Here is a 12,812-nt window from a genome sequence, read left to right as displayed (position 1 = left end):
TTGGGCATGTAGTGCCCACTTCTTTCGTCGTTAAATAAAAACGTTTCAAAGGAAGCATTATGCAAAGCGTCAATGGATGCCGCGAGTTTAGCACGGATGCGATCTCCTGACATTCTTTCTTAGCAACTTATGTAATCTTGTAAAATATCTCTCGAATTACGCGTTTTCGTTTCTCCATTTCCTTCACCCATTGAAACTTTTCATCTACGTACCAAATTACTTTCTTCTTTACCTTGGAAGGGATTCGTGATGGACCGGCGACGTACAGAGCTATTCCTTTTTCTTAAAAAAATGGGGCACCTTAGCTCGAGCAAACATTTTGTAGACACCTTTATTCGGCGTATGCGCTGGATGGTGGTGACAGACGACACGTTCAGAACCGCGGCTCGCTGTCGCTTTTCACATGTAAGCGAGGTTTGCACGAAATACATGACGCAGTTAAGGCTGAACCGCATGTAAGCGATACGTCGCTCGATTTTTGGATTTCTAGAGAGGCCACGTCGCTCATCACCTTCGTCGCTTGCCCCCGCCGCTTTGATGCTGTTTGCCTTGTCGCGAGAGTGACCGAGCAACAGCAAATGGGGTTGCCGTCGTTTGTCTCGTCACTCGCCAAATGGCTTACATCGCTTAAACGACGGTCGTCGTTCGTCGCTGCCCAAAACGATCGCGGCGTAGCTGAAGCAGACGACCCCGTGTCGCCATCCACGTCTGTATTCTTCGCTTTCCCCTGTTTTCCCCAGATTCCCTCTCGAGGTACTGCTCACTCCGTTGTAGGTACTAGAGCACTATATAGCTCCTTCGGAGCAGAGTAGCGCAATCTAGAACGCCGTCTCTCGGCGACTAGCGGCGAACGCCCGGAGGTTCCAACTGCGGTCAGAAATGCATGGAGAACGTGAGAAAATCGTTGTTTCTTCAGTTTTGTGGGGATGTACGGAATGGCAATCATTTTTGACATAATAATGAAACATTTTAGAATAATTTGCGATAAGTTTTGTGCCATGCAAGGACGTAACTTTTTTTAAAAAATTGCCTGAGCGGCATCATGCAGCAGACGACACGGCGACGTCACACCATTCACGTGACCCGCTCCGGCCAACCCGAAAAGCCCATCTCCGCTGCGAGCAAAAATCGTCTGCTTCAAACGCCATTGCCCTGGAAATTGCCTTCTCAAAATTTGCACACGCATCCGATATTATTAAAATTTTGATAAAGTGTTTAGCGCCTTACTAAATTCACGACAGGCTAGTTTTGAAAAGTGTGAACTCGCCGTTATTTTTTTAATCAGCCGTGTTATGTCGATCTCCATGTATTCTCCCATAGGGCGGGCCGCCTCTTGGAACCCTGAGTACCACGTGACTCGCGCCTAGCTGCTCTGTCGGCCATGTTGTCGGCGAAACACGGGGTTCAAAGGATTGCGCTACTCTGCTCCGTAGGAGCTATATAGTGCTCTAGTAGGTACCGAACTCAAGTTCTGACTTGGCTGAGACGGTTCCGATTTCGTTTCGAGCAAGCGGCTCAACCGGCGTCTTACGCTGGGTCTCAGCTGAGACCCAAGATGAGACCACACGAGAAAACAAAATGTCGGACGTGGCTACCACCAGCCACTACGCACCGGCTACAAGTCATTTTTACCGGGTGAATGCTTTCGTTAAAGCGAGTTTAGACTACTTCTACGCCATCGACGTCTTCGACAGGAAAGTGAGGAAAGCCTGCCACGACTGTTTCGTTTTCGGTTTGGTGGTTTCGCAATCGCTTGTTTTCCTGTGAGCTTGACTGGTCACCCACGTCCTGGTGCAAGTGCTCAGGTAAGAAATAATATCAATAACACCACTGTTTAGTTGTGCTGTTTCGTAAAGGCAAATGTGAATAAGTTTGGCATAATTATAACTTATTTTTGCGGTTCAGTTCCTGACACAAATGCAGCGCCATCCATTCAAGAAGGAACGGAAAGCAAGACGTAGTACGTAGTCTTATTGTTCAGACGATTTTCAACCCGAGGAACACGGAGTTTGCCGAGGTACAGTTCCGAGGCAATCCTTTCTTTGTAAAATGATGTGTTTCGTGTTTAAAAACAGTCGGAAAAGCAAACAGTTTCTCAAAATGTCAGCGTCAACTCCCGACGGACGTCATGTTCCAAAACATTTTGGAAGATAGCGAGTAGCTTGATACGTTATAGCAGTGTTTATGAACCTTCGCTAGGAATTGTTATGGCGTGGCTATATATATTTGAATCGAAACTGCGCTAGATTTTTTATTGTCTGTCATGAACGAATCTCAGACATATTTCTCCACTTCAGGTGGTCACCAGCAGCGAAGCTCCTTGGAACCAACGCCGGACAAGTAGGTAGTCCTCTTGGTGGTCGGCATATGCTCACAGATCGTGAGGTGGTCGCCAAGTGGCAAGGAAGCACCCATGACCTCCACATGCTATCGCAGAGCTGTATCAGAGACAACTTCGGAGGAGGAACTTCAAACGGGCTCGTCATCGTGGATGGCGATCGGCTACGATGGCCGTGATTGATCGTGCCCTACCGCTGGGTAGACACGCCAGCGGAGTGCGCATACAACCAGGTGCACAGAAAACTGGAAAAAAAAAAAGTAAGGGTTAGAGGTAAGGGTTGTTTTTGAATTAGTTAGGTACAAGTACTAATCATGCTGTCTACGAATATCTCGGGGCCAACTTTTTTTAAACGGTCTGATCATACTGTGCCTGAAATAATGAGGCCGTAACTAACAAACTTTTTTCAGTACACTTCAAGTATAGTCACTGCTAGATCCTGGCCGGTAGATGACGACAAGATATACAATTAACTATTTATTAACTCAAGATACAAAGGCTACATGACAACGTGACAGGTTTGTTGGCTGGTGTAGGCCGTTGACTGCATGCTTTGCAATGTTCGCGCGGTGTAGCATGGTCTTCTAGGTTTGGCATCTGTTTCCAGATGGTACCACCACAATACACAACACTCCTTCCCCCTAAGTGAACTCTTTCTCGAAGAGCTCGAGCCCCGTCTGATCTCTTCTGCCTGGCCACATCCACATCTTGCACTGGGCCCATGACCAACGTTTGCACTGCGCTGCCTGTATCCGGGTGCCCGGGTGGTTCAGGACGAGCAGCTTGCCGTTCTCCATGGCTGATGCTGTCTGTTGCAACTCTCAATGCACCGCTCCTACACACCGTGTCGACAGAACGTCGCATGATAATGCCCTCCTGGGTGCGGGTTTTGTAGGAAACTGGACCCGTCATTTCAACCACTGTCGCCAGTATCCATGAAGGGCCACTGCTGTAGCTGCATATGAATACTGGGTCTTCTGTTCGAAACATTCGTGACTTCGGTTGGGCTCCTTCGCTGGAATTTTCATCAGCTCCCTTCCTCATGCTCTCAGTCAGGTCTGGGTGCAGTCGGTCAAGTATCGTCTTCGACCTCCTGTTCATCAGCATATCCACTGGGCTCTTGCCTGTCATCATGCATGGTGTTACATGCTCCTGTAGCAGAAAACTGGTCAGATGCTGCCCTCATGTTCCCTTTTACAATATGCTGTAGCGAATCTTTCGTTGTGTGCACCATGCGCTCTGCTTGTCCGTTAGTTGACGGGTGGAAGGGTGCTGACGTGATGTGTCTGATGAGACCGGCTTTCAAGAATGTGCGGAATTCTTCGGAGGTGAACTGAGCCCCGTCATCCGAGACCACGGTGCTGGAGTTGCATTTCATGCGTCTACTGAGGCACGAGGAGGTGCAGGTCGTGACTCTTGGCATGCCATGCACTTGATCACATGCTCTTCTTATGCTTCTGTCCATCTTGGGCCACCACACATAGCTGCGAGCCAGAGCCTTCATTTGGTCGATGCCAGGATGTCCGACATGGAGGGCCTCCAGCAACACCTTCCTGCCTTCTGGGGGAATTACGACCCTGTTCCCCCAAAGTATACATCCTTTGTGAACCGGCATCTCATGTTGTCGAATCTTGAATGGCTGGAAATTTGCCTCAAGGCCGCCTGGCAGCTAACCCTTCAGAGCCCAGTTGAGAACCCTTCAAACGGTGTTCTTTGCTGTCATTTGTGCGCCGTCCTTGGCGTGGAGCGGTGGATTGGATGTGTTCTCCAGAAACAAAACTTCTAGAGGAGGTGGCACCACAAACTCTGGAATGGTAAGTGAGAGGCAACTAAATGCATCGGCATGTTGTATGTCCTTCCGAGGTCAATGATCCAAACTGTAGTTATAAGCATTCTGTAGGATCGTCCAACGCAACATTCGTGCAGACAAGATGTATGGCATTTGCTTTGCAGGTGTGAACAGTCCCAAAGGTGGTTTGTGGTGTTATGATCTCGAAGGCAATACGTGTAGTCGTGGAACTTCTTTATGCTTGCCAGCACTGCAAAGGCTTCTTTGTTGATTTGAACATAGTTTGGCTTAGTAGATGTCAATGTGCGGGAGTAAAATGCGACGGGGACCTCTTTGTCATCTTCCGGTCGACGGCCAAGTACAGCTTTAATGTATGTCTTATGGCGAGGCATCACAAGTGTGCACAAAGGGCTTTGTTTCATCATAATGGTGCAGCACACTTGCTGAGGACAGCAGCTGCTTGCGTTCGTTGAAAACTTGTTCATGAAGAGGCGTCCACTCCCACCGTGCCTCTTTGTCAAGTAGCTGACGTAGTGGCTCGGCCACTGCTGCCTTTTTCGTAGAAAGATGCAATAGAAGTTTAGCAGTCTTAGGAAAGCCTGTAGCTCCTGTTTGCTTGTTGGTACTGGTGCCTCATGAATCGCCTTCACCTTTTCTTTTGTTGGGTGCACATCCGTCTCGTCAATAAGAAATCCCAGGAACTCGAGCTGCGACACTTCAAAGTGGCACTTTTCACTTCTTACCCTGAGTCCAGCATCAGCAAGACGGTGCAGGACTTCCTCGAGGTGGCCTGCCAACTCTTCTTTGGTGCTTGCAGCAATTAGAATGTTATCGAATTATGACACAACCCCGGTGATCCCCTTCAGGAGGTCGTCCATGAAGCTCTGAAAGATCCCAAGAGCAACATTTACTCCAAACCGTAGCCACTTCACTCGAAATGCTCCTCGATGGGCTGTGATCGTTTGTGCCTCCGCCGCTTCTTCATCAATCACCAGCTGCTGGTAAGCTTCTGCCAAATCCAGTTTTTCAAACAGCCTCCCCCCCCCGAGAGTGATGTCAGGAGGTGCTGTACCATGGGTGTCAGGTACGGGTGTTGAGCCAGTGCCTTGTTGAAAGTGCACTTGTAGGCGCCGCATATTCTAATGTTTCCAGTTGCCTTCATGGGCGTCACAATCGGGGTCTCCCACTTTGGTTGCATGACCGGCTCGAAAATGCCTTGTTCAATAAAGCAATCAAGTTCAGCGTCAATTTTAAGCGTGAGCGCAAAGCGCATTTGCTAGGGTTTTATGCGGATTGGCATCATTGTAAAGTCAAGGTGCTGCGATACTGGGGGTCCCTCAAACTTCTCAATCTTTTACCCAAAAACGCCATCGTACTTTGCAAGCACACCTTCAATAGACAGCCCTGTGACCTTATTTACCCCTAGCAGCCTGATTCCCAATGGTTTAAACCAGTCCATGCCAAGGAGGGTTGTCCACTGTCCCTGTGTTACTGGCAGTTTCTGGTCTCCTTCGAAACTGCTGTGCTTGACATGGACCTTATACACCCCCTTGATCTGCACCGTATTGCAATGGAAATCTGACTAGCGATTGAAATGGCTCACCCGGTGCAGCATCTTCTTCATGACCTCATTTGTTTGTTCTGGGATGATCGATAACTCTGACCCCTAGTCAACTTCCATCATTGCCGACGTCCGGTGCTTACGTGTCTGCGATGCCTGTGGCGGGGCCAGTTGGTTAGTATCGTACATATCATCAGATTGTGTGTTCAAGTTCAGAACGTTCGCCATGGTTTTGGATCCTCTTGTTCCCATGGCGTGCTCTGCGCTCATTGTTTCATGCGACACACACAGTCGATGCGGCCGATTTTTCTGTATAAGTGACTCTGGGCATCCTTAAATTGACAATACTCCCGTGCGTGAGCTCCTCTGCACCCATTGCAAGGCTTTGTTTTCCCGTGGTATACTGTTTCCTTGTCGGTTGCCTAAGCGTGTTTTCTCCTTCCTCTTAGTCCTGATGTATGGCAACGTTGGTTGCCACAGTTGGTTCTCCTCCCCTCACATCGTGGTGCTTTGAGCCGCCGCTTCAGCTGCCAGCACTTCTTCCTGAGCGATCTTGAAGGAGAGTTTTTTTTTTGCGAAAAGTCGAGCTTCAAGAGTTTCATCCCTCAGGTCACACACGAGTAGATCTCACAGTGTTTCCGTGAGATTTGGAAAGTTGCAGTTTTGTGACAACTGCCGTAGTTCCACAATGAATAAGGCCACAGACTTCTCGGGACCCTGATTCCGTCGGTAAAGGCATTCTGGCGTACAATCTCCGACGGTTGGCTGAAGGTCTTCGTTTTGGGAGTTGCCAACGCGAGTATACTATAGTGACTGTACTAAGTCAAAAATGGCAGCACCGCAAACGCTAAAAAAAAAAAAAACAGCACGTTTTCTGGTTGGGTTGGTGATATCGTTGGCCTCGAGGTGGAAGTTCAATCTTGCCTCGTAGACGTCCCACTTCTCCGGAAACGCAGGGTTGAATTCTCCTATCTGTCCCAGGGTCGCCATTTCTTGTCGAGGGTACAAGGGGGGTACCCGAACAAAGGGCGATGTTCACAAACCTTCTGCCTCACCTGTACGTTCCGATGTGGGGCCGTAGAGTGCAACAGTCTCTATGCAATCTTATCCTCATCACCACATGATAGATCCTGGCCAGTAGATAATGACCGGATAACATGAACTATTTATTGACTCAAGATACAAAGGCTACGTAATGAAGACATGATAGGTTCACTGGCTGGCGTTGGCCGTTGACTGCGTGCGTTGCATTTTTTCCGCGGTGTGGCGTAATCTTCTAGAATTGCGGTCCGTGTCCCCGATGGTGCCACCACTCTACACACAACAGTCACCATGAACAGTCTGTTGAAACTGTGGCTATTGCCAGAAACTTTCGAATAGGACACTGAAGTAAAAGTTTTTGTCAGAAAAAATGGGTGATTACAAGCACAGAGACATCAGGACCATTCAGCAGATGGGGAGGGCGACAGTGGTGGGGGGGAAGGGCAAGTTTGCACTCCTCCCCCATATCTTTTCCATTAAATTTCTGACCTGTCGGGGGGGCAGTCTCTCCCCCGCCCCCCTGTTTCGTTTCGACGCCACTGTACAAGCAGAATGTGATTACAACCATCATGTCTGTAGTCGACTATATACTGGTGGTTGAGGCGACGGCCATTTGCAGCGAGAGCTATGGTAAAATGCGCCTGATTCAGCTGTAGCACTTGCTATGTATCGCGGCGATAGTTTCATTGAGTCGCCCCGCAACAGAGTAACTGTCAAAGAAAAGAAAGTCCGAGTGGCAGAGGAGGGCTGCGGCTGCACAGTTGGCAGGACTCTTCGTGGCGGTGCATTGACAACACTTTTTAACATTTATGTTCACACACTCTTTGCATCAGCCTTGCCTGTTCGTGATAACGATGCCCTTTGCCTTTATCTTCATGATGTAGTTTCTATGTTTTGAGCGCACCTTCGGGGCCTCCTCGCCGAGTACGGGAAGCATGCCTCGCCGCGAGCTCGGCCAGGCAATGATCAGTCGGCAGTGGCCCCCAAATGCATGCTCGCTGAAACGCTGCCACCGAAACATCGGCCTTTGCGGTCCATGACACATGGATCCTTGCATTGTTTATCAATACTTCACTAACTCATAACTTTACTATGAGTGGCGTCTAGAGCCGCTGGTCAAATAATTGCAGGATTCCAGTTATGCCTTGAACCGCATATTTAAATTTGTTCTTCCGACACAATAGCCTTTCGCATCAAAACTTTGTCGGTGGCATATTGGAACTTTCTGCTCGTAGCACACTTTACCAACGCCGAAATATCCCGTACAGGCTGGTTGAATGTCGTCATCGTAAGTTTGGCACAGTTTTTCAAGTTCGCATGCCAAAAACCAGGTAGTTTTGTAGAAAATATGGTGCACATCAGTGCATGTCCGGGCAATTTGTGGCATCCTATGCCTTGGTAAGTGCTTCCATGTGGTGGGAAGTCAATCACCAGCATGGTGCGGGGCCCCGGTTTGTTTGCCGTCTGATAAGCAAGTTAGTTGCTTTGTTTTATATGAACCACAGGCGGCCCAAGGAGTTGTGGCTACTTTTCGATACAGTGCAGTCAAACGCACTGAAACGAAACTGTGTGTATGGGCCTTTACGCCGCTGCGCTTCCATTTTGGACCTGCAGTTTGTACTTTCTTTCGTTGTCGTTCCCACTCGGCTTTGACGTCAGTGGATCATAGATGAAGGTTGCTCAAACATAAAAAGGGAGATGAATAGTTAGGTGTTTTGGCTGAATATGCCTTAAGCAACTTCGACAAAGGCAGCAAGAAGGGAGATGATTGTAAGGATTGCAAAGGAAAAAAAAAGCTTTGATGCTGACTGCATGCCACGTCGGCGGTGACATCGCTCAGGCCTGTACAAATGCAATGGTGCGCAAGGCAAACATTTTTTTTTGCGGGTGCGGTCTTTACGCGTGTTTATTACACTAATGACTTTCACTTTTACTTAGCTGAGTGTGTAAAAGTCGTTGCATTTTTTTATGATGCATCATTTCTTTAGTTTTTCATGTTGCTAAATGAAATACATAATGCAGTGGAATTTTTTTGCATACTTGGAACCAAAAAGACATTGAAGAGAACTAACCAAAAAAAAACTGTTTATTGTATTTACAAAGTAAAGCTAAAACGGCAGTGCCTCTTTGCCAAACTGAAGGCCCCTCCTCCCCTTTAAGGGTCTTGTTGTAGGGCCTTCCCAAGTAACATGAAAATTTTTTCTCCCTGTTCAATATAAAAGTTTGCAGCCTTTTTCATCATTTCGGCAGCCTCGCAGGCTGCCCTTGCTGCCCTTGCCTGCTCTTCCGTCGCTTTCAGTTTGGCAAGGAGGCACTGCCGTTCTAACTTTACATTCTCGTGTTGTTGCTCCATGATGTCCTTATAGAACTGTTTGTCTGCAGCCCGTGTGCTGGCTGCCGAGCCTGCGGGTGGTGCGCTGGGCCTCCAGACCGGTCGTGAACGAGGTGGTCCCTGCCGGCCCAGTGGTGCCGGTCGCCCTTCAGCAGCAGCTGCTGCCTCAGGCGGTCCCCCTGCCACAGGAGGAGGCCCCTCCCGACGTAGCAGCGCAGCTGCTGCACCAGGCTCCACGGGTGCCTCATCCTCGTCCATCGGCCAGTCCGGAGGCTCGTAGTCCTGCGTTTCTTCGGACTCCGGCACCTCGAGGAATGCGACCCCGGGGTCCACTTCAACTTCGTAGTTCAGGACTCTGTCCTCTCCAACCTCCTCGTCAGTAATTGGCTGCACGCTGACTTGTGCTGTGCTGGCCCTAAGGAAAATACACCAGAATGTCAGTCTTGTCACCCTTGTACATAATTTGAAACACTCTTATTTGTATTTCATTCATGCTTTTTGTGTGCATGTGGATCAAGCTCGACTCCTCAGCTCTCGGCCATTGCTGCTATTAGTTGTGAAAGTATGTGGGCTTTAGTAAAGCCAGCCTACAGTGTGCAGGTCAAGCCCGATCTTGACTGTTGCGGCTATTAGTTGTGAAAACAGCTGGCTTCATGGAGATCCAGTGTGCAGTGTTGATGCCGGCCAGATATTTCTGGTTGCTTGTCCCTACAATTCTGTTTTATGTCAAAGACTACCATGTTGAGCAACAGATCTGCTCAGGGTGATTCCAAATTTAGTGGTAGTGTCTACTGGTCGGTGCTTAATAAATTGTACTCACTGTACACCATATTTGAACTGACTGCTCAGGATTACTTCTGATTTCTTTTATTTATCAATACTGTTCACCCTTTCAAGGTGGTTTTATTTCAGAAAAGACATTCCTCATGGTATGCAATGTGCATGTTGGAAGTGTTGCAAGAGCTTGACGTCAGCATATGCTCAGCAGCAGCGAACTCAGCTGTGACAGTGAATGCTACCTACGAAATGAGCGAGATTTCAGAGCACTAATCTCGCACAAATATGTTTATGCAACAGACTGTCTCAGCTTTGTGCCTTCATTCATTTGACTTGCCATCTCAATACAACGGACCTGAAGCAAATGAGGTCCAAGCTTTGTGTCTGTGACCTTTGGGTCTTTGTAGCAGTAGAATTTTCAACATAAAACAATATATTTTTTTGCTGTTTGTCATAGTTCAGCTTCACTTCATAAAAGTCTAGCCTGTATACGGTAGTCTTGCGATAATTCGAACTCGGATATTATACTTCTGGTTAATTCAAACAAATTTCCTAAGTGTGGTTGTCTCGCTATGTTCTTAGTGTATCCATATGCCACTTGAACCGAATTCCGTTTTCCTGTAATTCATATTTTTTGTTCTTGCAGCCCTTTTGTTGAGTGTGCTTCTTTCCGAGCACCGGTACACTGCAGAGGGAACACCCATGGAGCTGTTGCTTCTTTGCAATGCACCGGTGCTCGGTGATAAGCGCACTCAACGGGGCTCATGCGGAAATTTCTACAGCAACTTGCGCAGACGCTGTGATCTGGTAGCATGGCGTACACCGAGCGCCGGCACATTGCGGAGAAGCAACAGATCCATGGGTGTTCCCTCTGCTGTGCACCGATGCTCGGAAAGATGTGTACTAAACAAAAGGGCTGCAAGAACAAAAAATATGAATTACAGGACAACGGCATTGAATTTAAGTGGCATAGCATGGTCAAGTCACAACGTCCTCACAAGTTGCTATGAAAACTGTGGTGCAGTGCCCGCTTTTATTGTTCACGTGTCCCCCGTTTAATAGTTCACACTAGACAACTTCTTGACCCGATGAACAAACTGAATTTCGTTTTGAGTTGTCATGTGCTCTTTGAACAGCCCACAACAATGAACATTTTTGAGGGATAAATAAACTTTTGTCTTACATTTCACGAATGTTTCATGTGTAGCATACCTGGTTATGATCAGTAGGCCTATGTAAAGGAAAGCATGAAATATCTTCTGTGTATGTGAAGCCACTCATAAGGCAAATCATATATTTATCTTGCATCATTATTTAGATAAATTTCTGATAAATCAAACAAAATTCATGGCTTCCTGGAGTTTGAAATCATGAGAGTATAATGTATTTTGTAATGGTAGTGTAGTAGAAACAATCCCCTTTGTCTTGTTCGGATTACATGATACCTTTTTAAGATATACCTTCTACCATTTCAGCAGTGTACCAGCCTAAGTCTGCTATCATTTTTCTTTCCCAAACTTTCAAGACTCGGCCAACGGCGCTTGCGATGTTCAGAAGACTGCGTCGTCCTCCCCATGTACATGTCGGCTCATAATCACCATCATTTTAATCTTGCATCTCACAAGATTAGGTCGTGATCTTACATCATCACATAATCACCATCAGAAGATGTGGCATTGCGGGCGTACTTTGCACGGGCTGCTGCCTTTCTGCAGTGCCGTGGCTCTCCTAATCCAATAATTACTATTATTATTATTGTTGTTTATATTATTTTTATGATCATCATTGATGAGCGCAGTGGTCTTTCATTGACATGCCTAGCTCGACTTTAACTTCAGGTAACATGGCTCGAAGTTTTAGAGTTCTTGGATGTGCACGGTTCTTTCTTGCTCTGGAGAGAACACACCAGAACATTTCTTTGAGTGGCCCAGTATTTAGTACTTGCGAACTTCAGATATGATTATGAATACAATATTAGCTTTGCTAGTAGAACCCCCAATTGTGTGAATCTCGAAAGGCTAGACTTCGTACAAATAGCAGTAACATGACAGCTCACTCGTCGGTGTCTACGCCTCCTTCGATACCCAGAAGGTTGGGGCTTGTGGAACCGATGACCGCCAGCACAGCCTCAGCCAGCGGTGTCAGCGTGTGGTCGTTGCGCCCTGCGCCTGTGGAAGACAAGGTTCTCTCTATATTTTGTTTGAGCATTAAATTTTATCTGATTGCAGCAAGCACATTCATTGTTTTGATTTGATTGTATTAATAGCTTGATATCTTAATTTCTTCTATAATTTAGCCAAGAAAATGAGAAAGTGGATAAAAAACTTCTTTAGCCAACAGAATGTGTGCTTCATTTTTATGTGTAGTAAAAACATATGTATAGTAAACTCACCGGTCGTGGAGTGTGCTTTCTTCGAGAGGGTCAGTTCTGCGCGGCTGCGAGATTTGAGGTTCTGCCACTGCTTTTTGAGTTGCGGCACAGTGCGCAGCGTCGACGGATGCCGCGAATTCATCACGGATGCGATCTCTTGCCACGCTTTTCTTTTAGCAGCTTTTGTAATATTGTTGTTAAATTTGTTCTTAATTATACGTTTTCGTTTCTCGATTTCGTAAACCAATTGAAACTTATCATCTTCGGACCAATTTGATTTCTTTACCTTGGGAGGCATCCGTGATGGACCGGCAACATCCATGTCTGCGTGCAGCAAACTCAGACGGTCGTCTGCTAACTTAATGATCGAAACATAATTATCAACTTTTATTGCAAATGCTTCCGAGAAAATACGTCCAGCGCATTTTTTTTTCTTAAAAAATTGGGCGTTAAGGACACGCACGCATTTATGTAAACAACTTTATTCGGCGTACGCACTGGACGTCGACGACGGTGGTGACAGACGATCGCGATACGAAGCAATATGACAGCGTTGGTGCGCACTAAACTCTACCCAAAACCGCGCATCGCTGACTCTTTTTT

The 12,812-nt window shown here is 47.1% G+C and overlaps 1 protein-coding gene across 1 annotated transcript; it reads right to left on the bottom strand.

Moving 5' to 3' along the window:
- Positions 1 to 11,890: 11,890 nt before the first annotated feature.
- On the bottom strand, positions 11,891 to 12,531 carry LOC121835759 (nuclear apoptosis-inducing factor 1-like). Its single transcript, XM_042290238.1, has 2 exons — positions 12,231 to 12,531; positions 11,891 to 12,006 (listed from the first exon to the last, which is right to left on the bottom strand). Exons 1-2 carry the CDS (start codon positions 12,529 to 12,531, stop codon positions 11,891 to 11,893), a joined length of 417 nt encoding a protein of 138 aa, XP_042146172.1.
- Between the last annotated feature and the right edge of the window lie 281 nt (positions 12,532 to 12,812).

The sequence above is a fragment of the Ixodes scapularis genome, unplaced genomic scaffold, assembly GCF_016920785.2.
Source record: "Ixodes scapularis isolate PalLabHiFi unplaced genomic scaffold, ASM1692078v2 PGA_scaffold1__304_contigs__length_218370807, whole genome shotgun sequence".
NCBI lineage: Eukaryota > Metazoa > Arthropoda > Arachnida > Ixodida > Ixodidae > Ixodes > Ixodes scapularis.
Note: the sequence above shows the minus strand (reverse complement) of the source record. Positions and strands in the feature narration are given on the sequence as shown.